At 30.8% G+C, this 26,037-nt stretch overlaps 1 protein-coding gene across 1 annotated transcript; it reads left to right on the top strand.

Moving 5' to 3' along the window:
* Positions 1-1,323: 1,323 nt before the first annotated feature.
* LOC129004418 (dnaJ homolog subfamily C member 21) lies at positions 1,324-25,702 on the top strand. Its single transcript, XM_054432996.1, has 4 exons — positions 1,324-1,458; positions 16,530-16,742; positions 21,204-21,291; positions 22,343-25,702. The coding sequence occupies exons 1-4, from the start codon at positions 1,365-1,367 to the stop codon at positions 22,500-22,502; spliced, it is 555 nt and encodes a 184-aa protein (XP_054288971.1). The 5' UTR covers positions 1,324-1,364; the 3' UTR covers positions 22,503-25,702.
* Positions 25,703-26,037: the final 335 nt, after the last annotated feature.

The following is a 26,037-nucleotide window of genomic DNA, read 5'->3' as shown; positions in this document are numbered from 1 at the left end:
ATGACTTAGCAAATAAATACAATAAAATTATTCATGCAAATAGGCAATAATAATCAGAATCAGGTCAATACTACAGCTACAAATTTATGACTGTCCGATTTGGAGGGATCCACTGCAGAAGCCGTTGGACTTCTTTCTTAACAATGTTTGTACAGTTGTTAATGTAGGATATATTTCTTTTGACCATACTTTCTTATCAAGTACCATCAAGTACCATACTTTTCTTTTATCAAAATCTTCTAAATGACCAATTTGAAAGTGTGACATTTATTCAGCTCTCCTTTATTTTGCAATTTCAAGTAAGTAAGCCTTCTGTCGTTGAGAATACCACATAGCGTAGTCTATCAAGTACGTTTTGCAGCCAAAATGTATTTAATAGGTGCTGATTACTAAAATTATTGATCTTTATTTAATGCTTTATTTTGTGCAAAGATTAACTGCAAAAACTGTGTATTGCTGTTATTATTTATGTAAGTCTATTTATTTATTTTTGTGAGATTACTTTATTGCCAATTTATAGGGACATAAACTTTATTCGGGCCTCTATAGACGCCAGAACCTTTAAAAAATAATGCATGTAAAAACATAAAATTCAACATACCTTTTTAAATGCTGGATATAGCCATGCAGGGCTATTTAAAAACATTTTTCACTATCCAATAGAGTACTATTGATACTATCTCCAAAACCCACTGCGTATACTAGTGAACATATTGAGTTTTAAACTGTTTAACATTTAGAAAAAAATCTTATTTTGCCACTGATATAGTTCAGTAATCAAATCGACATTGAATTTGATACATTCATTATACAACCGAGAACTCAGGAACGATTCTAAAGTTACGATTGAACGATTGAAGTTGGTGGCGGATTACTCCCACTCGTTTTCAGACAGTGGGGTAACTTTCTGAAAATAATTAATTTTAGTTATAGTTAAAAAATACTTAAAATGATTAAAGAATTTTAATCGAAGAGAAATATAAGCTGCGTGGAATTTAAGGAAATTAAACTGTCGAATAGATAATCAAACCAACAATATTGGCAGACGCAACGTTATAAGTATATAATTATCTGTAGGTGTAGATAAAAGACTAGAAACGATGAAATGATTATAAATACAAATAGAAGCTGTCTGTAATCGAAGAAATCCACAGAGTGGTTGAATCCAATCGATAATAGCACTAACAATTGGGAGATGCACTACCTGCGTGTGTGGAGGTGTATCTACCACTTGGCTCATGCGCCGGGGTTGGGTTTTAAGGGGGGGTTTCAAGGGGGGTTGACTGGGTGGGGTTGGCACGCCAGTTTCCCTGAGTCCCGTGCTCAGTGTGTTTGATCATGTGGAGGTGTCAAAAAATTTGAAAATGTTTTGGATGTTCAAGCGGTCCCGCTTCACCGACAGCGCCGTGGCCTTCTTCAACAGCATCAACAACAATCATTCCACCGGAAATGCCGCGGGTAAGTGGAGGAAGCGGAAGCGGAAGCGGATATTAGAGATCGCGGAACCGCAGAGAGTTGCTGTGAGGATATTTAAGTAAACCTGTGGTAGTGGTAGGAGGGATACAAATTTTACTTTTTTGTCATTCCAAAAGAAGACGTTCCAAATTTTCTGTCCAAACAATTTTTTTAAATATTTTAAAACAAATAATCAGTATAAACTAAACTTACCAAGTAATAAGTCCAATTATCAAGCTAAGACGAATACAAAATACTTGTTTTAATCAGTCCCTATGCACTACACAGTATTATTTTATAACATTTATTTTTAACCAGATTTAATCTTTGTTTAAAATGCACGGTTGTTAATTTTAAGAAATAGTGTAGTTTATTAGATTGTAAGTTGCTTTCATAATTACGTACGCACACTTCTTAAAGTATAGAATTAGCATGTTATTTAATTGTATTAGGTACAAAAAATAATGATGCCGTGATTCGTTTAATCCATTTTTGAGTTTTAGATATTTTATGTATACTTAGAACGATGCTTACTTTAAAATTTGAGACTGCACAGTTCTCTCAAATGTCTAAGGTATAAAGTTTGTAATTGAATATTTAATTATCAGCTAAACATAACTTATGAGCTCAGAGATAGTCTTCATTATCCATCTGAACTTTGCAGTTCAAAACATAATTTATTTAAACTTGGAATTTGTATTCAACTGAATACTTTTGTAAAACGTTTAATTAATGATTATATGACTTCTAACAAGGAATATTATTACAAGTGACTAATGATGTCTGCAGGATAATATTGTTTAATGGTTATAAAGTGTAAGAAATGTTTTACCTGTTTGGTTTTTTGCGCAATTGACGCAAATAATCTATACGTACGTTTAATAAGATCGAGAATATGCTAAATAAATTGATGGCAAGTTTAATTTTATACCCTATAGACTATGTTAGGATTTATTTGTAAAAAGAATTTAAATTAAAATACGTCAAATACACGTTTAAACTAAATCTGTCATAAACTGTCTAAATTTGTTTATCAAGGATATGCCATAGCAAAAGTATATCAATTAACGTGGATATTAAATGTTCAATAGTATGTTTTCCTTTGATAGGTATACATTTACATTACATCGTTATTGTTGATCTAAACATTTGTTCAAAGTGTCTAAGACAAAAGTCGCTTATCACAGATAACTCACCATACTTGTACTATACTTTGATTGTTAATTATATACAAACTAACTGAAATATATTAACCACGAACGTTCTGGTACTAGCCTAAAATAGTAATATGATTTATTTGCTTATGGATAACTATTTTCATATGATATTGGGAGTTCTTCTTGAGAGGAGCTTAAAAATTGGATTCAATTTTATCCACCTAGGTGGTAAAGTTGCTAGTATGTTTATAAGTCTGCTTTCAAATCCCACTTAGAGTTTAGTTTTGAAGACCCAGAAGACGTCCGTCACAGTTAACAAACGTTAGATACTTTAATTCTTATAAACTGTGTTTATACCTACATTTTTACCTTAAATAGTTATTTAAATGACTACCAACAGAATGGTTATTATTTAAATCTGGTATGGTCCTGTATAAGTGAAAGTGACGTGACATGATATATGATTGTGTATTTATACTCGGAATGGTCCTGGAATACCAAGTTGATCCTACCGTCAAGCTAGCGCTCATCCGCTTAGTGCTACCTCTACCGCATATGTTTCTGTAACAACATCATCCATTTTATCTCAAAAAGACAGTATAATTAAATACCCTGCCACAGCAAACCTGCAGACTAACTGAATTTCCATTTACCTGGCTGGATATCTAATAAACATTCCCTTAAAATTGTCAGATTTATTTCCTATTTAAATAACATAAGTTTTAACAAGTACTTAGGTTTTATGCTACAGGGAATATATTGAGGTGCGTTTTTTATTGAAATATTGATAGCTTAGTATAAAATAATTAAAATGGCAAACTTTTACTAAAATACATCCATAAACAAGCAAACTACAACCGTTTATTTGTTCTGCATAAGAAAAACTTGGGAATTAAAAATTTTGTTTTAATTATCTCCCTAACCCACTAGGCATACAACAACGCTCCAATATACAAAATTATTTCTTTTTTAAGCTCTAATGTCTTTCGAAATGTCTTGAAAGGAAATTGCGAAATTTTGTGTTGTCAGGGAAAAAAATGGAAAAAACTAATTTCTACCCCATAAAACTCTCTATAAACCCCTGTTCCCATAGTCTGATCATGCTAGTTAGCAAACTCGTTCAAGGTTTACACGTTTGTACCAACATTTTCATCAAAATCGGATCACTTTTGCTTGAGTAATCGCGCTAACGGACACACACACATGTATATTGCTAATCTACACATATAGGCCTACATATTTGAACGGATGGTGTTTTTGGCCTCTGGGGACCTCAAAACGAAAAAAGTAAATCAGTTCCGGGTCTAGGTCTTACCATGAGACCTACGGTAATAGCTTATTCCCTATATGGGAAATTCGCTAAAAGTTTGCTTTCATTGTCGCAACATGTCATATTTGCTCAATATTTTATTGACGTTGTATTACGATTTTTGTCCGGTTATCTTTGTTTGATTTTCATCTTACGCAACATATTGGAAAATCTCCCATCTCTTATTTCGTAACATTTTAGCATCAATCAACTTTTCTGAGTTTTCCGCTCTCGTGAAAATTGGAAAAGTTAGAGTGCCAACTTCTGTATGTGTCAGGTATAGAGAGGTGTGTCGCCAGCCTAATGACTTGGGTCTAACTACGATGGGGGGTGGTTTCATTTCCGGCCTATAAAATCAAGGGTTCAAACTTCCGAAACTCCCTCCTCTCCCGCATAAATAGGTTACAAGCGTTAGTATTTCTTTCATTATGTTCAACTGGCCTAGATCCAACTAGTAATAGAAGAATATTCTGTTTTAGGTTTAGTATCCAATAGGCCTGTGGTAAATTTAAAACAATCGGGAATAAATCGGAGTGGATTTTACCATACAATTTGAATTTCCGTTTTAATTTAGTACAGTGAAAAATTAGGAAAGCATTTTATTTATTACCTCAATAAAAATACCTTACAACCTTAAAATGTATGAAGGCTTAATAAATGAATGCGATTGTAATACAATTATAACAAAAGATGTGATGTTATGTCCAAAGAATTTAAAATTACTTAACCATGTTGACATACAACACCGTCAACATGCAATATCGTGTGATATTAAGTTATGCTGCATCACCAAGCTTTGTAGTCTTAACTGTGCAGTAAACGACTATGTGAACCCTCTGCACGTTACAGGTAAAATATACCACAAGAGTATGTAAAGATCTAGATCGATTATTAGCTAGTTGGTAAGCTAGGAAATAAAAACAGTTTATTATGGCAGATAAACTTTTACCAAGTCCGTAACCTCAAAACGTTAACTATTGGCAGTAATATCCAATTGTATCAATTCAATCAATTATTTATGATGGGGATATCACTATGTGTGTATTTTAACCCAAATATGAGTGAAGGATGAGTGTAGGGTGGGTGGCGCGATCTTGCAGTCTTGTTAGTGACTAAGGCCCACATGTTGCTTAGACACCGCTGCTAATGAAAAGCTAATGAAAAGCCCATACAGCCAATGGCACCTAAGGGTACTAAGGGACCTGCAGTTTTATAGTTAAATCCGAACCACATTTTCCTTGTAATTAACAAATTGGGGTACTTTCCTGTTGAAGGGAACATTCATTATTATGGATGACTTTTTTCTTGATATATCGATATTAACAAATTGATACATATCAGCTGACAACTACGATAAATATTGTTCAGTATCAACAAACAATAATAAAATGAAATGTTTCCAAAAATATAACCTAACATAACTAACCAAACTTGCTGTAACATTTAAAAATTCCGTGTTTAACTTGCCTTTTCTATTTTCAAACCCAAACGGAATTTTTAAATGGTACAGCAAGTATAATTGGTTATGTTAGGTTAGCTTAGAACAGTTTCATTTCTTAATCCATATTATAGACTTTTTTAGCCTAAACAAGATCAGTTAGTTGTTGTCAGAATGGATCGGAAAACAAAAATATCGTTATACCGAAGAAATCATCGATAATAATGAATGTTTCCTTTAACAGGAAAGTACCCAAATTAGTCTAATTAGCAGGATAGTAATGCAGAAAATCGTAGTACTCACTAGTGTGGACAATAATCCACATAAGGGAGTATCGCATCTACAGTGCATAGATCAATAACCATGCAGTGTAAATATCCATAACGATGTTAACAATGTAGCCAAATAATTGTAGAATATTAGAGACCGTAGCTCTTCCCAAATATGGTTTTGGGGGGAGGGGTAGGCATCCAATTCTGTGAAGCGGGTTATTGTACAAGATTAATCTATGACCATCCTTCTCTTGTGATTTTGTGGAGATGTAACAAGCACTTGGGCCATTGTGAATTGCTCTTTTCAATTATTCCATCATTTAACAGCTTAATTATTTCAGCTTCGATGAACTGAGAATTGTTGAGTGAATGGCGAATGGATTTGACAGCTATAGGTTTACAATCAGAAGTTGAGCTATGGGGGTGTGCTAGTGTCCGTTACTAGTTTTTTTTGTATATACCTTTTAATCAAGCAAAACTGAAAGGTCAAGGTATTGTTACCGGTAACTAATATCTTTCACTACTCTGCAATCATCAAAGTATCGAAAAATGAGTGTTGAAATAGTTTAACAGTGACACAATTTGAGAGAGAGTCATTCAACTATGTTCTTTTCAAATGAAAAACCCTCCAACAAATTAGTATAAAAACTAATATTCCAATAACATATTGATTCATTATAACAGACATACTTAATCTGTTTGTGTACGTGTACCTAAAAGGAAACGCAATGTTATAGTTTATTACATATTATTTTACACACTGGATAACTTCGTTGGTCATGCGTAGTCGGTTGTGTTTTGTGCAATATGAAATTAATAAAGCTGTAATGTTAACAGAAAGCTATATATTGATCATTCATACCGTAGTCTGTTAGTAAAATACGTAGCAATCACGTCAAGTTCAAGATCAGTATTGACTAGTCAGTTAACTTAGCGTTGACATGCGATCAAGTTTGTCTATCTTAGCTATAGTCAAATTCTGGTAACATCTAGGGCGAAACACCCAAAACACCTTGTATAATTCATGAGTCAAACGTTTCATTAGTTCATGAGTAGATGGAGTGTTAATATTATGCGAGTTTAGGCATTATCACTATTAAAATTTTGTTCAGCGATAACATTTGTAGGTTGATGAATCAATATTAAAATATATAACACAATTAAGATTATAGGTTTTCACACATATTTATTACTGTGATTTCACAAGACCTTGTAGACTATTCAAGTTTCAGTTCATTTTAAGAAGAAACAAAAAAAGACTTAAGATTAAAAGAAAAATCTGTTCAGAATATTATTTAACTATTTACTAAATTTTCTAGGTAAAGAAAATTATGTACTAATTGATATTTTCTCGATGGATTACTTTTTTATACATATGCATTCAAAAACACCCAAGATTTACTTGCAATTTAAATTATTTCATTGGTCATATTATTTGTTTAAACTGTTTTTATTACTCATAAAAAAATATGCCTGTCATCAAAAACCCATTTAAAATTATCTCTTTAGAAAACCGACTTTTGATCTTGTTTTGATTTAGCCCCAATAAATAATAAAGGTAAGATGAGATTTAGCACCAACAAAGTACCTTAGTTTTAAGTATCACAAACAGATTTTCTCCTGGTTTTGATATTGGTTCAATACATGCACTAAAATATTAAGGATAATTGTTTTCTACATATGCCTAAATTGTATTACATTGATGTCAAAATTTCAATCTCAAAGTAAAATGGATAAATTAACAGTGACAATGATAAAACACGACATTTATTGCTCTCGTACATCAATCAGAATGTCAGTTTGTTTTTCTCTCCTATTTATCACTAATTAGTATAAGGTTTTCACTTTACATTAGATAATTGGTTATTACCAAGCATAACAAAAATATACAATAAATAAATACAAAATTCTAAATGATTTTGGCATAATTAAAATACTGCACAATCTTTTCAAAGTATAATTTTTCTACAGCTTACACTGATATCCACTCGTTTTTATTTATAAATAATGTATAGCCTTTCAGTAAAAAGAAGTGGTAATATATTAATATTTAATACCTTAGGGAATTGTATTTGGGCAAAGGAATGTCATTCTCATGTTAAGGTAAAATTAATCAAATGAAATAAAATCATCTTCATTTCGCATAGAAAAACTGTATAACAGCGTTCTAATTCAAAGTCTTAATGATGATACAAATTCATAAAAAGTTTAATAAAATTTGTATACATTAGCCTTTAACGGTCTAAATGGAAAGCCAGAATGGGCAAGGATGCTTTGACAGACAAAGAAATTGTTTCTTTTGTGGAAAAACTAAATTTCGTCATCATTTACATCTTTTGCATGGTCTATGTAGCCTATTTAAAAGAATACTTAATGTAACTATAGAAAACCGTTTTATTTTATTATAACGATCCATTAGCTCTTCTTACAGTACAAAAAAAAAAAAAAAACTCATCAACGTACTATCGAATTTTGATAACTATATTCACAACTATAAATTAAAAAGTTGTAAGTTATTTTAGGTTAAAATAAAATAATATGGGCACTTTTTATATTCACATGTAGTTTTTATACACTTTGATATACTTTGATTAATTTGATATACTTTGATATACACTTTTTTATTCGATTAAATATCAGCAATAATCGAGACCAAAAGGACTGGATATAATAAATCCTGTGTGCCACGAAGCCCAGTCAAAAATACCCTAGTAATGAAAAATGGTTTTGTGGTATGAATGATAAATTACAAACAAAAATGACAATCTGTAAGTTTACTTGTACCTTATTTTCGTGAACAGAAAAGTTTGATGAGCTGCCTGCGCCATCGCATGCTGAGAAGACTTAACTGCGAGTTTGCCAGGATTGAACTTTAAAGTCAAATTCACTTTGCACACGAAAGATTAGTTTGCTGACGAGATTCTGACCTTGCTACACGATTAAAAATAAAAGTATTGCCTATTTGGATACTAGGTGAGTCAACTTGATGTAAAAATAACTTTTACTACCGTATTTAAGTGAAATATAGCCAAAAATGGTTTCACCATTAGGCCTAGGTTTAACTCAAAATGCAGCAATATAACTTTTCATTGTACCAGAATGAAATGCACTCATTTTAATCTATTACGCAAATAACAAAAAATGTTCAAGAATAGGCCTAATTTGGTAGAATGTCTTTGGCATAAATGAAGGTTATACGTAATGTAAAATGGTTGTACAGTGACAAAATAAATACGTTAAATAATATAAAGAAACGGTATCAGCATTCTGACTCATACTTTCTCCCATAAGTTTGTCAACAACCTTTATCATGTGTAAGCGGTGAGAGTAAATATACGAAAATGGGATTTGTACAATTTTCTTCAGAATTTAATGGACTATAACATACTAAATTTTTATCAAAATCGTTCGGGCCATATTTGGGAAAATCCGATTTTTCTGTTATTTTATGGGGGTTTTACGGGAAAATGAAATAATTTACAATAACTTTTGAACCGTAATTTGTACAGAAATGGGATTTGTACCATTTTGTTCAGAATAGAAAGGACTATATTTTTGGGGAAATCCTATTTTCCGTTATTTTATGGGAAAATCCTTATTAAGAATGAAAATGTCTAAGAAAAAACCATCAAAATTGTATGGACCATAACATACTATGTTAAATCAAAACGGATATACGGATTTTTTTCTAAAATCCTATTTTTCGTTATTTTTTGGGGTTTTTATGGGAAAATAACATATTTGACCATAACTTTTGAACCACAATTTTTACAGAAATGGAATTTGTACCATTTTATTCAAAATTTAAAGGGTTACAACATACAAATTTCTTATCAAAATCGGTCGGGCCATTTTCGAGAAAATCCGATTTTTCCGGTTTTTATGGGTTTTTATGGGAAAATCCCCATAAAAAAAATTAAAAAAATAAAAAAAAAAACGCCTGGAGATTCCATGGATTAGAACCTACATACCCAATTTCATCGAAATCGGACCACAGGTGTAGTCTTTAGCTTGTTCAAAGTAAAATAAATTATGTACCTTTGTTCATCTATATATTAATACGCAAGCGGTTTTCTTTTCACAGTCATAGCTCGATAACCGCTTGATGGATTTTAACGTTTGAGGTGTCAAATTAAAGGTATTTTCATGTAGATGTGCAAATACGTCTCAAAATAATAAGAAAGGGCATCACTTAAGTACAGTTAAGGGCTAAAGTTTGGAAGGCGGCGCCATCTGTTGACATTTGATTAAACTCATTTTCCTTTGTTTACAAATAACATATGGACGTAGTTTGAAATAGTTTTTAAGGTTAACCACAGACTGCAGGATTTATTTATTCCAGAGCAAAGCCGGAATTCTATATTTTTATCTAAACATCAGTTAACTATATCTGTTTCTTAAATAAAGAGTTTCCTTTCAAGACTTGACAACAAATTGTTTGTAAGTAGTTGAATGTATTTACCTTACATCATATTTTACTGAATTATTGTGTTGTTTTGGTTACAGTTTGGTGTGATGAAATTAATGTTTGAAAGTGATTATTTCCAGTGCAGTTACATCATAATATCATGTAATTTACAATGTGTATAACAATTCCGTTGTAGTGTTTTCTGTTGTTTTGTTAACTTTCGTAAATCATCTAAATTTAAAATAATATGCTACCAGTAAAACGAAGACTGTGAGTGGCTGGAGGAAACGTGAACGTGGCCGCTTGCATAAATCTCCCAATGTATCATTTGAAGATTACAGAGTGGCAACCATCGTGTGGTATACATCTAACCTTGACAAATGAACGTTAAATGTTTAAATTGTGGTGGCTTACATTTTAAGCAAATCTTAGTTTCTTTTTTTTTCATAAACTAATAATGTTAATTGCGAATCCGTTCTAGATCCGTCGTTAGATCCACTTGCTTGCCCCCCGATGTTCCCAACTGGAGACTTTGGTTGGGGCCCCTAATTTAAACACTCCTAAAACAGAACCTATCGTAGAAATAATTTAACAGTGCCATATTACGTGTCGTACTGGTTTGCGCCAAGAGAGGGATTTGGATTGCAACATTAGGTCGGTAAAGCTCACTTTACAGTGTGTGGTTGACATCTACGTTCTCAGAGTGGGGACCCACCTACAATACATAAGAGATGACCAAAGCAGTATGGGAGCGGATCTATATTAAATATTGTAGGTTAGTTTTATAAAATTTGTTACAACATAATATTTTTCGTATTTCTATAATCAGTCATAGACTTTAGAATTACTCTTTGATTGAGGTTTTGCTGTTTACGTTTTTGTTGTTTATTATTTTTATTACAAGTTGCAGTTTTGCTCGATTTCGAGCAACAGGTTATCTAGTTATAATAATAGGTCGTTGAGTTGATGTTTCAGAAATATGATAATGATAATGATATATATCAACCTCAGCCAATATTTCAAGTTTTGGCTGCTATTACACATATATGTAGATTTACGTGTATTGTTGTATCCTACAAAGCAAATACGATTTTTGAAAGTGTTGTACTAAGCTGATCGAAATACTTTAAAATATTTAAACAATAATGCTGGGGGCTTTCGTGCATACGAACCCATAAATTCGAAAATAACTCGTAACACACTATTTTGGATTACTGAAACACAAGAAAGAACAGTGGTTCAAAACAATACTCATAAAAAATGGAACAATCCCTTCAAAATCCTATAAAACATATTAAGATAATATGACTGCATAAAACAATGTATAAATATGGATAGAGTGCTATTGTGTAGTTTACTTGACCAAATTTACACTGTAATATATTGAGGCGAGAATAACACACAACGCAAACATAGCACTATTTGCACTGTTTGTTTAACTGTTTGACAACGCAGCTAATGAAAATGTATGTTAATTGGTTGGCGAGTTGTTTAGGCCTATTCTGTCCACTCACTTGTTAATTAATGGTGTTATAAGAGAAATTAAATTAAATCTTCCATGAATTTGTTTGGCCTTTGTTAACATAATATTAACATGATCCTTTATTAACATAAAAAATTTAACTTTTAAACTAATAGAAAAAATGATTAAGCTATGGAAAACGTTAAACCAACACGTGACCAACTCTATAATGATAGCAATATACAAGTTCTGCTGATGTGTTTTTATTGCTTTTATGGGTTTTGATTCGGTAAATCTATCAATAGGATAATCGTGGTATTCAATAGACCAATCCTAATACATTGCTACCTAATTTTACTGCACAATAATCATAAATGCACTTTTTGTAATGAATTTATGTTTTCAAAACCAAATCATACCAATATTACTTTATTCCAAATAGTATCAATGATTCACCTTAAAACGTTTGGGATATAAAACAGAAACTAACTGAAGTGATTATCGTAATTGCTTTCAAAAGATATTCGCTGATATTTATTGCAACGGTTTAATTCTGCGAAACAAGATCAGCAGGTTTGACCCAGGTTTGTATTGACCTATCCATAATTGGACATTGTCCGACATTTCAATCGCTCAGCATTTGATCTTTTCGCGGTATTAAACAATCAGCAATCAATGTAACACCCTTTACTTTGTTTTGTAACATGGCGTAACAGATTTCAATACAACTACATGTTCAGGTCTTCTCGTAATGAAAGTTTGTCACAGCATAGAACACTCTAAATCGCACAACAATTTGTTTGTTATTTGTTCTTTTTCCAATCAACAATTTCGTTCAAACCGTCTAAGTTTTTTATATAATCAATTTATATTTGTTAATGTATTATCGATTAAAGTACACACTATTTTTGATACGAGAGTATTCATAGGTGCCAACTATTGAAATGACATATTCTATGGAATCGTCATACATTTCTTCTGAATGGAATTAGACTTTTGAAAATGGTTTTTTATGATTACAAAATCAATAACCTTAATTTCTATTACCCATTAAACATCCTTATAGTTTAACGATTACGATAGTTTTGTAACATGAAAACTGTGGATTATTTTTTAGTTTTTCTCTATTTGACCAAAAAAAGATTACGACATCTCATTTTAAAAATCATTTGAATTATATAAGTCTCATTTTTTGTTAGTGTCAGAATGAGATTACAGTTGGGAAAGTTCGACTGATACTCCAGCAGAGCTTTTCGCTGTCAAATTACGTTTACTGTCTTCAAAGACAACTTCCTTATAATTAACACTTAAATAACAGTTTGTTGTAGTCAAAAAGATCTTTTATGTTGTTGTAAATATCAAAATATTAATGATTATTACATTGATTATATGTATATTAAATTTATTAAAAGAATTTTTTAATAAACTCGTAGATCTTATACTGTCTCAAAGATTTGTAAATTTGTAAGGATAATTTGTTTACTGTTTGTTACTATTTAGACTCCTTAGACCTCAAAATAACAAAAAAGATTTGACAATTTACTTTATGAAAAAAGAGGTAAAATTATTTATTTTATTTACTAAAATGGAAATATGAGAGGTATGGAAAAGTCCATTGTGCCATTTGGAATGAGGGGTTGAAAGAGTGATTTTAGTAATGAAGAAGAGAGGGTGAAAAAATGAAGGGTATCTCCAGAGATAGGGGAGGGGAAGTGTTCGGTTTTTCCTTTAATTAAAATCTCCACCTGGTGTTTGTTAAAATTTAACTTGAAATATGAAATATAACGATAGCTAAAACGGATTTTTAAAATTTTTCTGTTGATAAGACTTTATATCTACTCTAATATCATACATACTTTTGTTATTAATTAAGTTAACTGAGTTGTTTTTAATTTTCCATGGAAAAACCTGTATCACAAATTAATATTATTGATAAATAATACGTTTTGGCTGATTAAGAGAACAGTAGATTTATTCTAAAATATCTAGTTAGGCAACCATAAAAGAAATTATTGAAACTGTTAAAATTAACTTATTTTTTTGTAACATACCAAAATTAAGAATCTTTAAACTATATCACTATAAAACGAGTGTAAAATACATTATAAATAAAGTTAATGAAGGGTTTATAAATCATAAACGAAGATTATTGAAAATTTTGGAGTATTTGGTGTGTTTTAAGTAAATCTATATAGTATCTAATATTTTGTAATTGTGTGGAGAATTGATTAGTTTTAAATTATCCAAATAGGTTTTTAGTGAAACATAATACTTAAAGTGTATAAATAATATTTGAAATAACAATATTGATTTATTCGTATTCTGTGTAAAATGTAATTCTGTTTTACACTATTAAATTCAACAACTTAATTTTTTGAAGGGAAAAATAAACACACAACTTCACTTCTGCAACACCTATTTCGTATAGTAAATGTGATGTAGAGTAATCACATTTACGAAATATAACTGAACACAATTTTACATTCTAAATTTGCACCTATATGCACCTATAGGCTTAAGTATTTTAATTGAAGCTATATGAAACTAAATTACTTTAATTACAACGAAGCCAACTTAAAGGTTTTCCGCAAATTGCATCATTCTGGTCAAATTAATAAACTTTATGATAATATTTTCAATTGCAATAAATACACATTTTTTTTGTATTTCAAAAATAAATGTATTTTAAAACAATTCTTTGATGTAGCAATCTGGTCGTGGAATACCGAGAAATAATTGCTTTTGTCTCAGACAAATATTTGAGTGGTTAATACTAGTTTTTACATTATAAATTAAATTTATCTGTAAATAATTCGTGTAATTGTTTCCTGTGAATAACCGATATGGTCTGGACGTGAAATTCAAATTAATATATTCTTGGTTTTAACAAACGGTGCTCAACTTTGTTGGACGTTGTTCAACGATTTTATAACAGAACCGATATTGAATTTCATAAATACAATTCTACGTCTTTACACTTTTGAATTAAATTATTAAAAAAAATATTTGCAACCATACAGATAAACCTTATATAACACTTATTATAATATTTTGATATACGGCTTTGATGTATAGTGAATAAAAGATTACTTATTTACGTATTTATTTTTACTTCTGCAAATTATAAGGGAGGTCAACCTTAAAAGTATGATAATTATAGTACACTTAGTTATGAATCGATTTAATTTTTAAGGAAATAGTGAAATTAACAAGTCAACTCTCTTTTTGCACATTAAAAGTTTGTCTACAGCTTTCAATAGCCTTTAACAATTTCTTCCAATGTACTTTAACAATTGCATTCTTTATATCGTATAAAGTAATGCAATGGTCATATACATTGCATTGCATGAATATTAGTATGTTGAGTATTTAACATAAGAGGTTTTAAAGAACTTTTTAAAATAATTGTGGTATTTAGCCGTGATTGTATTGATAATGGTGTGATTTCGCTTGCAATTTAAATTATTAGTTTATTTAAAATGTTTAAAATCCCATCATCGATTGCTCTTTAGATGACCTTTTTGCATGGTTTATAGTTTTACAGTTTGTACTATTCTTGAACAATCTTTCTTGAATTTATTTTAGATTTTTTCAATTTGGTTTTGTCTTTTAAACCCAAAAGATACAGCTTTTACAGGAAAAAATAAAACTCTATACATTTTTGACAATAAACAGCTTCATAAGTTTTCTGTATGATACATGTTCGTAACAAGCACACCTTCTCGATTTCGCAAACATGTTGAAAGTAATGCCTGTGAATGTGATGGATCAGGATTTAGACCGACCCCTTACAAAAAAGTAAAATATGCCATTGATGTCAAAAAGCAGGCCTTAGAAATAACATATACCTCTTCAAAAGTTCATAAATACCAAACAGGTTTTGTAGGATAGAACCATTCGCCAACACAGATGATAATTTATTTAAGAGAATTAGATCCAAGACGTGCGTCAACAAACCTTGATCTTGATAAACCCACGAAAATCACTCACTCTATTTTTCTTTTAATAAATTACTTTTTAATTCTTTGTTTGAAACCAGAGTACATTTTCTGTGAATTGCTCGTAACCTAGTTGTGCATTTGTGACCTACCAGCTCAGGTAGTACAATAAGCAAATTTACCGTGTGATAATGAAAGTGATAGGCCTCGTATGCTTATGTTTTCATTTTTCATCTTCTTCATGAAGTCAAGGATTTATTAAGGAAATTGACGGTAGCATTTTTATAAACCAACGAAAAATAAAGAACACAAGTCAACGAGTAGTTAATAATCGATGGTGAAACCATGACTCCTATCTTGGCTTATAAGACAACGCCACTTGCTCTTAACTGACCAACAAGCATAAAAATCCAAATTTTACCTCTTATCAACACAGATGGTTGCCAAATACCTTCTAGGTTTATCATTCACTAGTCTTTGTAATTTCAAATAAAATTTGCTGAAATCAAAATTTAAAATTTTCGTATAAAAAGAAAATATTGTTTGATTAAATTTAACTAGGCCAACATATTGTTTCAACTACACCTATAAGTCTACACCCATAACACTAAAGACTTTTGTAATTTTTTTAAAATCATTGTTTATTTATTGTTACATGAAGCATTTAAGTTCTCATAATGTTTTTGGTATAAATCTTTCGGTTTCAGGATAGATTAAAGTAATAGACATGTCTACTCCATTAATTTAGGGGTTAATTTAGTATATGCATTTAAGACATGCTTCATTAGAGTTAATTTATACAATTTGCTTGTTCTTTTCCTTGCTATGAGTATTGCAAAAATATAAGTTATATTAGTTTTTTATTTTTTTGGGTGGTTGAAATCGTTTGTACACATTGACTATCTTATAGACTAAGGAATCGAGCTGGTCCAGTGGTAACTTACATCCCAGAGGTCCCAGGCTCAAATCCCGCCGGTCACCAATGTATTTTATCCAGTTATAACTCCGCAAACTCTATCTAGTCTGAACATGTCAAAATCCCGGCTAAACTCTATAAAAAGCCACTTGTAACTAATTAATTATATTTCAGGTGCCAGTAAGAAATCCGGATACAACAAGTTGTCGAGTGGGGAGGACGCCTCTGCAGACCACAAGAACGCCAACCTCAACAACCTGGTTAGTCCGTTGACGTCATCAGTGCACGGTGGAGGTGGTGGTGGGGTGGGGGAAAGTTCAGAGTCCAGTAGTGCGAGCGACTTTGATCTGGAGGAAGAGGACGAGTTTTCTGACGACTCGGAGTACGGTAAGTAAAACTATAATGTGAAACTTAAATAGCTATTTGTGTATTAGGACCGAAAATACACCATTCACGTTCGCCATTTCAAGCACTACAACTAACTTATCATAACACAAAGATAAAACGTTTAGTTGTAGGCTATATAAAATGCCATTTAGGTTATACTTCCTTTTTTTGTTATGCTATTTGCTTATCAGATGTAAGTGTTTTGTAAAAACACCAACAGTGAGATCTGCTGATTTAGCGGGCGGGAATGAATAAAGCACAAAAGAGATATTTTGCGTACTGTTTACAGGAGTGTCAATGTGATCATTTCCATACAAGGGTAGGAGAAAAAATGAATTTATGTTGGTATTAACGTCGTGTGGTTGAAATGCACTAAAATATTATGTTTTGTTTTGTTTCTTTTGTTTTGTTTTTGGTTTCATATAAATAGCGAGTGCTGTGAAGTGTTAAATTCTGAATTGCTTAGACCCATCTTCACATTCTAGGACGTTAGGTTCAGCCTGCAACTGTTAACACATTACTTCATGGTAGTCCTAGAGGGTTAAGATATCATCACATGGATAAAACTCATTGGCAGGATTTGAATCCGGGACTTCAAGCTTCGAAGCCTTGCACTCTATCTTAGACCAGCTTACTCTCTGTCGATTAGGATTATCCCTATTCAAATTAAAATATAAAATATGTTGTGCTTGTTGTTTTCTCGTTATTTGTGTTAGTATTTATTTTTCAATAAAAATTCCCTTAAAATTTAAAAGATTTGACACTGCTTGCTAGAAAAAAATGTTTAAACAGTTTTGAAAGACCTTAAACACAAGACATATTTTTCTCTTGGGGAAAATTTCGGTTTATTTATTTTTTGATGCCATACACTGTTTTAACCTCGGCCACCTTTAACTCCAAGCCGCGGACTGGTAGAATTGGCAACGTTGCAAGTAGTGTTTCTAGCACCAGATGTCCCATAAGATAGCATGGTGGACATGTGGTATCATCTCAATAATTTGCGTATTATTCATTCAAATTTGAATTTATTACCACAAATTTAATAAAAGATTGAAAATAAAACCTATAAAATTGAACCCAAAAACAATTTTTAAATTGAAAATCTATTGTTCTACATTTAAACTGGAGTTAATATTTTCATAACCCTTTAACCAAACTTTCGTATTCTTAAACAATACACAAATACCATTAGCTGCCTTCAAACCAAATACCTGTTACAACACTACTTGCCATTTTGCCACTTTGAAGGCCGCGGCCTGGAGTTAAAGGTGGCCGTGCTTTTAACACATTTTGTACATGGTATTTGTATATTCAATTTACCCCCTGGTTACAAATGTGACACCCTTAGCTTTACAGAATCTATAGTTTGGTAACCACGTTGATTTGGGAAAAATTGAAAATCAAGCTATACAATTGTATGAATATTTTACTCTTAGTTTGTTGCAAGAATTAAATAGAATAATGTCTTGGTTATGTATGAAAACGTTCCCTTTTTAACGTTGAAAAGAGTAATCAGTTTACTCAATATTTTTATTTGAAAAAAAAACAGGCCATCGTTAAGTGGTTTCCAAATTAAAGTAATTTATTTTATAATCCAAATTTAAACGCAATACCATACGAAATGATGAATTCAAATTAGTTTCTCAAATGTCAAACCCACTGTGCTATCTTGAGAAATAAAATCTCATTTTGTAGTCGCATCGCGTCTGCTCTTACAATCTGGAAATCTCTTTACCGTAAACGTATTCTGCCTTTACCGGCTGCAAATGCTATGCGTTTGTACTTCAATAGCTTCTTTTTACCTTATTTTACATCAATGTCTTTGCACTCTTGTTAATAAGACACTAACAACAACTTTGTATTAATATAAAAATTATTCATAGTAAATTCTTCAATTTAATTTTAATGATTACATTACTAAAAAAATACAATGGTTTCAATCGACATTATTTTGATTTTCGTTGAATCTTGCATACCAAAAAATTTTAAAATTATAATAAAATATAATATTGTAATTCACTTAACATTTTACTCGTTTAACACTCACTTGACAACTACAGTAAATGTGGAAATAAAAAATAACAAACTCATAACACATAATACTCTTTACAACTGACAACAATATTTGTCTGAAATATTTTTACTTATGAGGTTATGGCAAGGAATGTGAAGCTGATTATTAGTTTACTGAAGTATAACAATTTTACACTCATGGTTGTGGTAATTCTAGTGAAATTGCAAAAATGAATACTACAGTCAGTTTGTCAAAAATAATTTCAAATATAAGTTATGTTTACACGAATGATACGAATAAGACTATAACATTAAAACCAGCTTTTTATCATTAAAATCTTCTCTCTATTAGCTGAAATTACAGTATTTCTTTAAATTATAGTATTATTTTGTAAAACTAAAGTTGAAAGAGTAGTTTGAACCTAATTAATACATTATGTTAATACTAATAATTTGCACATTGGTGATTTAATTTGGTAAATCGTGAATTTGTTGACAACCTTATGTGTCAAGGAAGATGTGGAAGATTTATATAGATTGTTTTATATGTATAGTTTATTAGGATTAAGGACAAGAGTTGTTTTGAAAAACAGAATGTATTCTTCTGCAAAATGCTTGCTAATAAAGACCTTTTTATTTATTTATTATTTACAAACATACAGTATTTAGCATGATTTACATTGTACACTGAGGATGTTAGTTAAGTGGAAAGTTGTGAATTGTGAATGATAGGATAAAGATGATTTCTGAGAGCGTCATGATCCTATAAAGTTTTCCACAAGTTAAGAGCTTGATTTATCAAAGGGCCATTGTCGCTGAGCACAATCGTTGGATCTCAACTGACGTCTATTGAATTTTCGTCGATTTAAACCCCGACAAAAGTGACAAACTTTCGTTATCTAATTCTTTTGTATTGAAATATTGAATAAGGATTTTAAATATTAAATTTATCTTAGTGAAAAGAGTTATTCGAGACTATGACACATCTTCCTCAGTTGGTCTATTAGGTGGAAATATATATAAAGGAGGGAATAGAACAACAGATTCATAAAAGACCAATATGCATAGACAAATTAAAAAAAAAATCATTGAAAGACAAATAAATCATTGTTTTTGGTGGGAATTGAACCCTGGTTCCTGAAACATAAATCCCACACTCTGACTTCAACTCAACCGTGCTTACATTAATGAACTAAATGTATAGTATATAAATTCACCTGAACATAAATTGTTAAGTCATTAATGTTTTAAGTAAATTCATACATCATAACTTTTTTGTCATTGCCTCTTATTTTAAACAAATCGTATCAGTGTTTTCCTAAATATATTTATGAAAGAATTACAGATCTAGAAATATTCATACTTTTCAAAGAACTTTGTTTTCTTCATATGAAAATGATTATAAATGTGATGGTACAGAATATTAATGTGAGGAGTACTGCATATGTAAATTGAGGTATTATAGAGTTATTAGGTACATGCTTAGACAGTTTTTTATTATCTTAACGGGTAAGTCCTCGTTGTAAGAGTGAACAGGATGGAAGAACCTAGGTTGTGATCTCATGGGTAAAAATATGTCTGGCATTTGAAAAAAGTTGGAGAAATGTTCAGTTATTGGCCCATGACAAAACAATTTAATAATATTTACAGCAGTTATCTAATATTCAGTCCTCTACAGCGTTGTTAGGTGGGGATATGCATAGGCAATTTAACTGGTGATCTGCTAGCGACGTACAAATGTGACTTATTTTTTTCAGGGTCTCTTTGCTGAAGGTTTAGCTTTAATTATCTTTACGGAATCTTTACTAGTAAACTGAATGATTTCCGATTAATAGTATTCGAGAAGATACCATGTCATTCAACTGGCAAAAACAGTGTCTGACATATTACATGTATTGCAAAAATCTATATTTTAGGCTAAAAGTAAAATTTAACTGGAATGACCAGAAACTTCGTTTAGTATATTTTTAATTTAATAACTTCTTAAACAGCTTCGTAGGTGTTATTAAATGTCTAGACAGTACAAAAATGCGTCATATAACAATTGCAATATTATATTTACATTTATTCTGTTTACTCATAAGACGGTAAATACATATAAAATATTGTAAGTGGTGATCTATTTCACCCAATTGGCGAATCTTTTAGATCTATTGGTACACGTGCATATACTATTACAAGTGTTATTTGACGTATTTTTGTACTTTGAGGTATATTTTTTTATTTTTAATACCCGAAAATTTTTGAAAAACCAAGATTTGGTAGTCTTTGAATACCTGATGCAGTAGCAATCATAACGATTAAGAAACATCGCTGATTTTCAACTTGGAATTAGACATAGGGTATTTTCTATCTTAAATACATAGACATGTAATGGCTCTAATGGGCTATATATACATACTGTTTACCATAGCTTTCAAAGTTTGTAATTATCCAAATTTGTTGCAGACGAGGCTCTGACGTGTAATGTTTGTGATCGCAGTTTCAGCAGCGCCAGGGCGTTGTCACAACACCAGCAGAAAAAGAGGCATTTTGGGTGGGTTTTGTGAAGAAAAAATCGTTTAAAGTCAATTTATTCTAATAATTCACATGATAGGATTACCAGAAGAAACAAGGAAATTGCATTATAAGGAACTAACTGATAAATTTTTGGGACTACATCATGTCATTAGATTCTTGGTTTAGCGACTGTTTAAAAATAACAACTTGATTAGTAAAAACTCAAAATAAAATTATGGTCAGCACAATATTGTATATAGGGTGTAAAAAAGGTGTTAAATGTATCATGATTAAAGTTACACATATACTAAAAAAAAACATTGTGACTTTTTTCCTTTTTGATATATTGGACTTATCTTTGTCGATAACCCAAACAGTGTTTTGAAGAATAGCCACACAATCTTTGATGGAATTTACACAGTAGCCACACAGTAAATTACCTTAATGCAAAATATATGGTTCAGTAGCATTATAGTCCTTCGATCTGAGGGACGCAACTATTCATACTTTTATTCATCTTCTCATCTTTGGAGCTATTGATTAATTTTTCATCTTCTTTCAATCACCAGTTTCACAAGATACAATGTTCAAATGACAGTATCTTTCAAAGGTTACCTTCAAATTGAGAATGTTTTTTTTTCTGGTAATAAATATACTTTTGGATATTCTGATCATAGGATATAAAGAAACATCCTTTCGGCCTAGTGAGCTAATATTTTTGGATCTTGGGATCTGAAATATGAGCTTTGGGTATTCTGATTTTGGATCCTGTCAATATAATGAACTCATAAAAGTAAAGCAAATTATTTATTACAAATCAACCCTCGATCTCGAACTCTTATTATTTATCTGAACACTTGAACCAAAAGTGTTTTTGTTTTTGTAAACATATAAATAAATCAATTATTTTATAAGTAACTATTTGAAAAACGCCTAGGGCGTCTTCCGATAAATCAAAACGATGTTTAAACTATCCAAATCATACACACACTATATATAAGTATATATATATACTTATATAAGTATAAATATATATATATTAGTCCACTTCTCAACATAAGCTATGTTTTAATCCCTCTGCATTGCAGGTGTTCAGCGTGCGATAGTCTCTTCCAGACTTTGATGGCCTTGGAACATCACAAAGAGGAGTTTGAACACTGGTCTGGGGACGAAAGTATGTTAGTACCTCATCACCATAGTGACGACAGCAGCGAAGAAACTAGCGAAGAGATGGAACGGCTACTGTAGAAGAAAGCAAAGTGATTTGGAAACTATCGCAGAGAAGAGATGGGACGAACACCACAGGGAGCTGAAGAGACTGACGGAAGTTTGGCAACGTTGCAACGCAGGCCAGCAATCAATCACGTTAAGACCAACATCATCGCTTGATCTACCTATGTAGGAAGTATAAGATTCGCTGTTGCCAATTCTCCTCCGTGGCTTGATTGCCTGTCATTATACTTTTGTTTAAGTCATAAAAATGATTGTTCGGATTTCCCCCCAGTCTTAGTAACCGTTTTTTTTATCATGTAACATAGGCATTTGATGGGATTAAAACAAAAATCTATGTTTTGAAACTCTTAGGATAATTTGTAAATAAAACAATATATATTTTAATCTTGATCTATGGATTCCACTAATAAGACCAATAACAAGTCACTTAACGAATAGGGATTCAATAAGAAACGAATAATTAAGCTGCGAATTATTAGGAGAGATAACCTCGAATGCATATCCACCTGCAAATCCATATCAAGCTAAGCCTTGAAAAAAGGTTAAAAGTCTTGTTTTGTTATAGAGAAAATTTACTTAAAAAGACTTCAGAGTTTATTTGATTTTTAGTCAGGTAATCAAGGAAATATACTTTCAAGTAACGAAATTGCTAAATACATATAAACAATTTCAAATATGGAACATTTTTCAGTACTAAAAACAGTTTTTAGTAATTGTCCACATTTATAATATAGAAGTATCTGTGTCTTCCTACGATACTAGAGGTTTTAAATCACTATAAGTTCTGTATTTTATGTCTACCTTAAGGTAATCTAAGCTATAAGGAATAAAATCCAAGGGGATATCCATAGCTTTATCGACAAAAAGAGTTTTAGTTGATAATGACGTAAATATTGACGGATCTTAAAACCTTTCCCGCTAGTGGAAGTATAAGCCATACTTAGAAGCCCAAACCTAAAAAAATACCATGAAAGAATTTCTTACCTTTGTTTGCCAAAGAGACCAACATATATTTTAATACGTAGACGTCGGCTATATTTTGTATGTAGTAGGATAGATAAGAATGTATTGGCCGCTGTGCGGTATTGTAAATACTGTCTGTTAATATGAGAGTTGTCTACATCGTAGAAAAGCTTTTCCAAGCCACGATTTCCAGGATGTAAATCTATCGATTTTAATGTTATCTTTAATGTCTCTGTAACACAAATAAAATGAAATTTAAAAATAAAGATTACTGTATATCTTGTGAGTCCAATTCAAAATGCAGGCAGTTCAACAAATTTACTATCACTGTATGGATGATCTTGTTTTGTGTATTAAATATTTTATAAAGATGCATGTTTTTATAGATTTCTATGTTTAACTAATTCGAATGTGTTTTATATACTTCTTAATCAGGGGTTTTTCACAAAATATAATACAACATGGCGATGAGTCATAGTATTGAATACAAACTGTCCCACATGTACTCTCAAACTGTAAAATAGATATAGCTAAGTTTGTATTATATTTTTAAAATTTAAAGTTTTTTAAAAATATTTATAAGAACTTTAAGGTATGCAGTCGATTTAAAAACATATATTTGTTGCTTTTCTAAATGGTTTACGATATTAGTAAATTTTTATTTAAAAACATGGTGACAGGGGGGTTAATACAAAACCATTTTTATAATCAACGAGCCTTTTCAAATTTGCGTTAAGCTGCAAATAGCAAAACTGTAAAGTAAGCGACTCTTTTATTCGCTCAAATATCTTACTTGTATTTGCTGTAAATTTTTTTTATTCTCTACCTTTTATTTCAGAAAAAAAATAATATTCACATTAAACATCTGGTTTTTATGACTATTTGTGTCATAACAATCATGGCAACTGTCAGAATAATAATTCAGTATCCCCATTACCAATTGCTATAAGTGCCCTTAGATGTTGAGAACCAAACATATTCGTCGTATAATACCTAACATTGTCTACATAGCGGCCTAAAATACTTGCAAGAAGATCCACCTAGGCTGTTACCTGTTCATACATTGTTCAACGTTGTAATTGTTCACTCTTTAGTCCAAATTTAATTTATCGGAGGAGTCCCGTATGAAACAAGAAAGTCTTATCATTACTTATATAAACAACCGTCCTAGGGATACGAATAAACACAAGGATGTGTTTAAAGGATTTTGAACAGGCCTATAAAGTTAATTTTAAGCGAAGATTCATATCAGAGCCCATTTAGGGGTGTTAAGAAGACATTTAAGTTACAAATTAAATTTTTAATTGAATTACACAAAATGCTCCACATTAAATCAGCTTTATCAAAGTTCCTTAACTTTCCTTAATTATTAAACTTAAGAAATATCAAGAAATTTTATAGAAGTATAAGCAAAGTTATAATGTAAAGCGTATGTAAAAGAAATTGTATGGATTTATTTATAATGACTATTTACTTCAACTTGAAAATATATTGAATTATATCTAGAAAGCTGTCTCGTTTTCAAATAAACTGATGTTTTATTCAAGTTAAACAAATCAAGGAGACAATGAAGAAGAAACTTTAAACATTGATCGTTGTTTTGCAAACAATATTTATCTAAGGGATCATTTATTGATATTTCTTTTAGTTCTTTTTCAAAATGTAAAAGGCTGTTTAATAATTTTCTTAAAAGTGGTGTACATTTAAGGATACCGTTTAGTGGTTATATTTAGAACTCAAATCTTAACTGCAAAACAATTTAAGAGTCAGTTATGAAATTTAAACAGCTATTTTTAATTTTAGCACAATACATTTGAACTTTATATAATTTTGTTGCAAATGTAAAATGTATAAAATACATACTATGTTTTGTTTAATCAGTTGTAATGTTCTAACAAATTATTCTTTTGATTATGAATAAAATGTGAAACAAAGGACTTAATTATTTTTGTATTTAATACTACTACGGCACCCATCAAATTAAGTTTATTGGAAATTACTGTGTATTCAGAGTTTTGCCGTTAAATAAAATACAAACAAATTGTATTACCATCTAATCATTATTCTTCTCAGTAGAGACGTTTGTTTTCTAAGTATACTTCTTCCACCATCTGCATCCAAATGAAACCTTCCTTCTGATCCTAACATATCACACCCACGTATTTTAGACAATATCTAATGTGTATTTCTATATGTTTATATAATGTATTCTCTATGTAATATTATTGTATATATTAGGATAATAAATTTACTAAAAAATGTTTTAGTCTTGTAATTGATCCCTTGGGGGTCTTGATATAAAATTCTCCAATTAAAGGAATATTTAAGTGTAAAGTATTGCTCAAGTAAGTTATTTTTTATATTTAAGTAAGGAAATTATGGAATTTTCAGATAGACATAAAGGTACAGTACCTGGAGATACTAAGATCCAAAATAAATTGTTTGAGAAATTAATATCCATCCTAATGTTTAATTGATCCATCTGTAGAGTATCAAGTAAAAAAATCTTTTTAGTAGCAAAAACACATATAAATAAATAAATTATAATTAAGATCCATAATGTAGGCACCGATTAATTGTGTTTACT

Source organism: Macrosteles quadrilineatus, unplaced genomic scaffold, assembly GCF_028750875.1.
Source record: "Macrosteles quadrilineatus isolate MER2022 unplaced genomic scaffold, UCM_ALF_1.0 Scaffold_9__3_contigs__length_116548681, whole genome shotgun sequence".
NCBI classification, from domain to species: domain Eukaryota; kingdom Metazoa; phylum Arthropoda; class Insecta; order Hemiptera; family Cicadellidae; genus Macrosteles; species Macrosteles quadrilineatus.
Note: the sequence above shows the minus strand (reverse complement) of the source record. Positions and strands in the feature narration are given on the sequence as shown.

Coding starts and splice junctions, on each gene's coding strand:
- LOC129004418 (XM_054432996.1), top strand. CDS start 1,365: ATGTTTTGGATGTTCAAGCGGTCCCGCTTCACCGACAGCGCCGTGGCC. Junction 1,459..16,529: donor TTCCACCGGAAATGCCGCGG/GTAAGTGGAGGA, acceptor ATTATATTTCAG/GTGCCAGTAAGAAATCCGGA. Junction 16,743..21,203: donor TTCTGACGACTCGGAGTACG/GTAAGTAAAACT, acceptor AATTTGTTGCAG/ACGAGGCTCTGACGTGTAAT.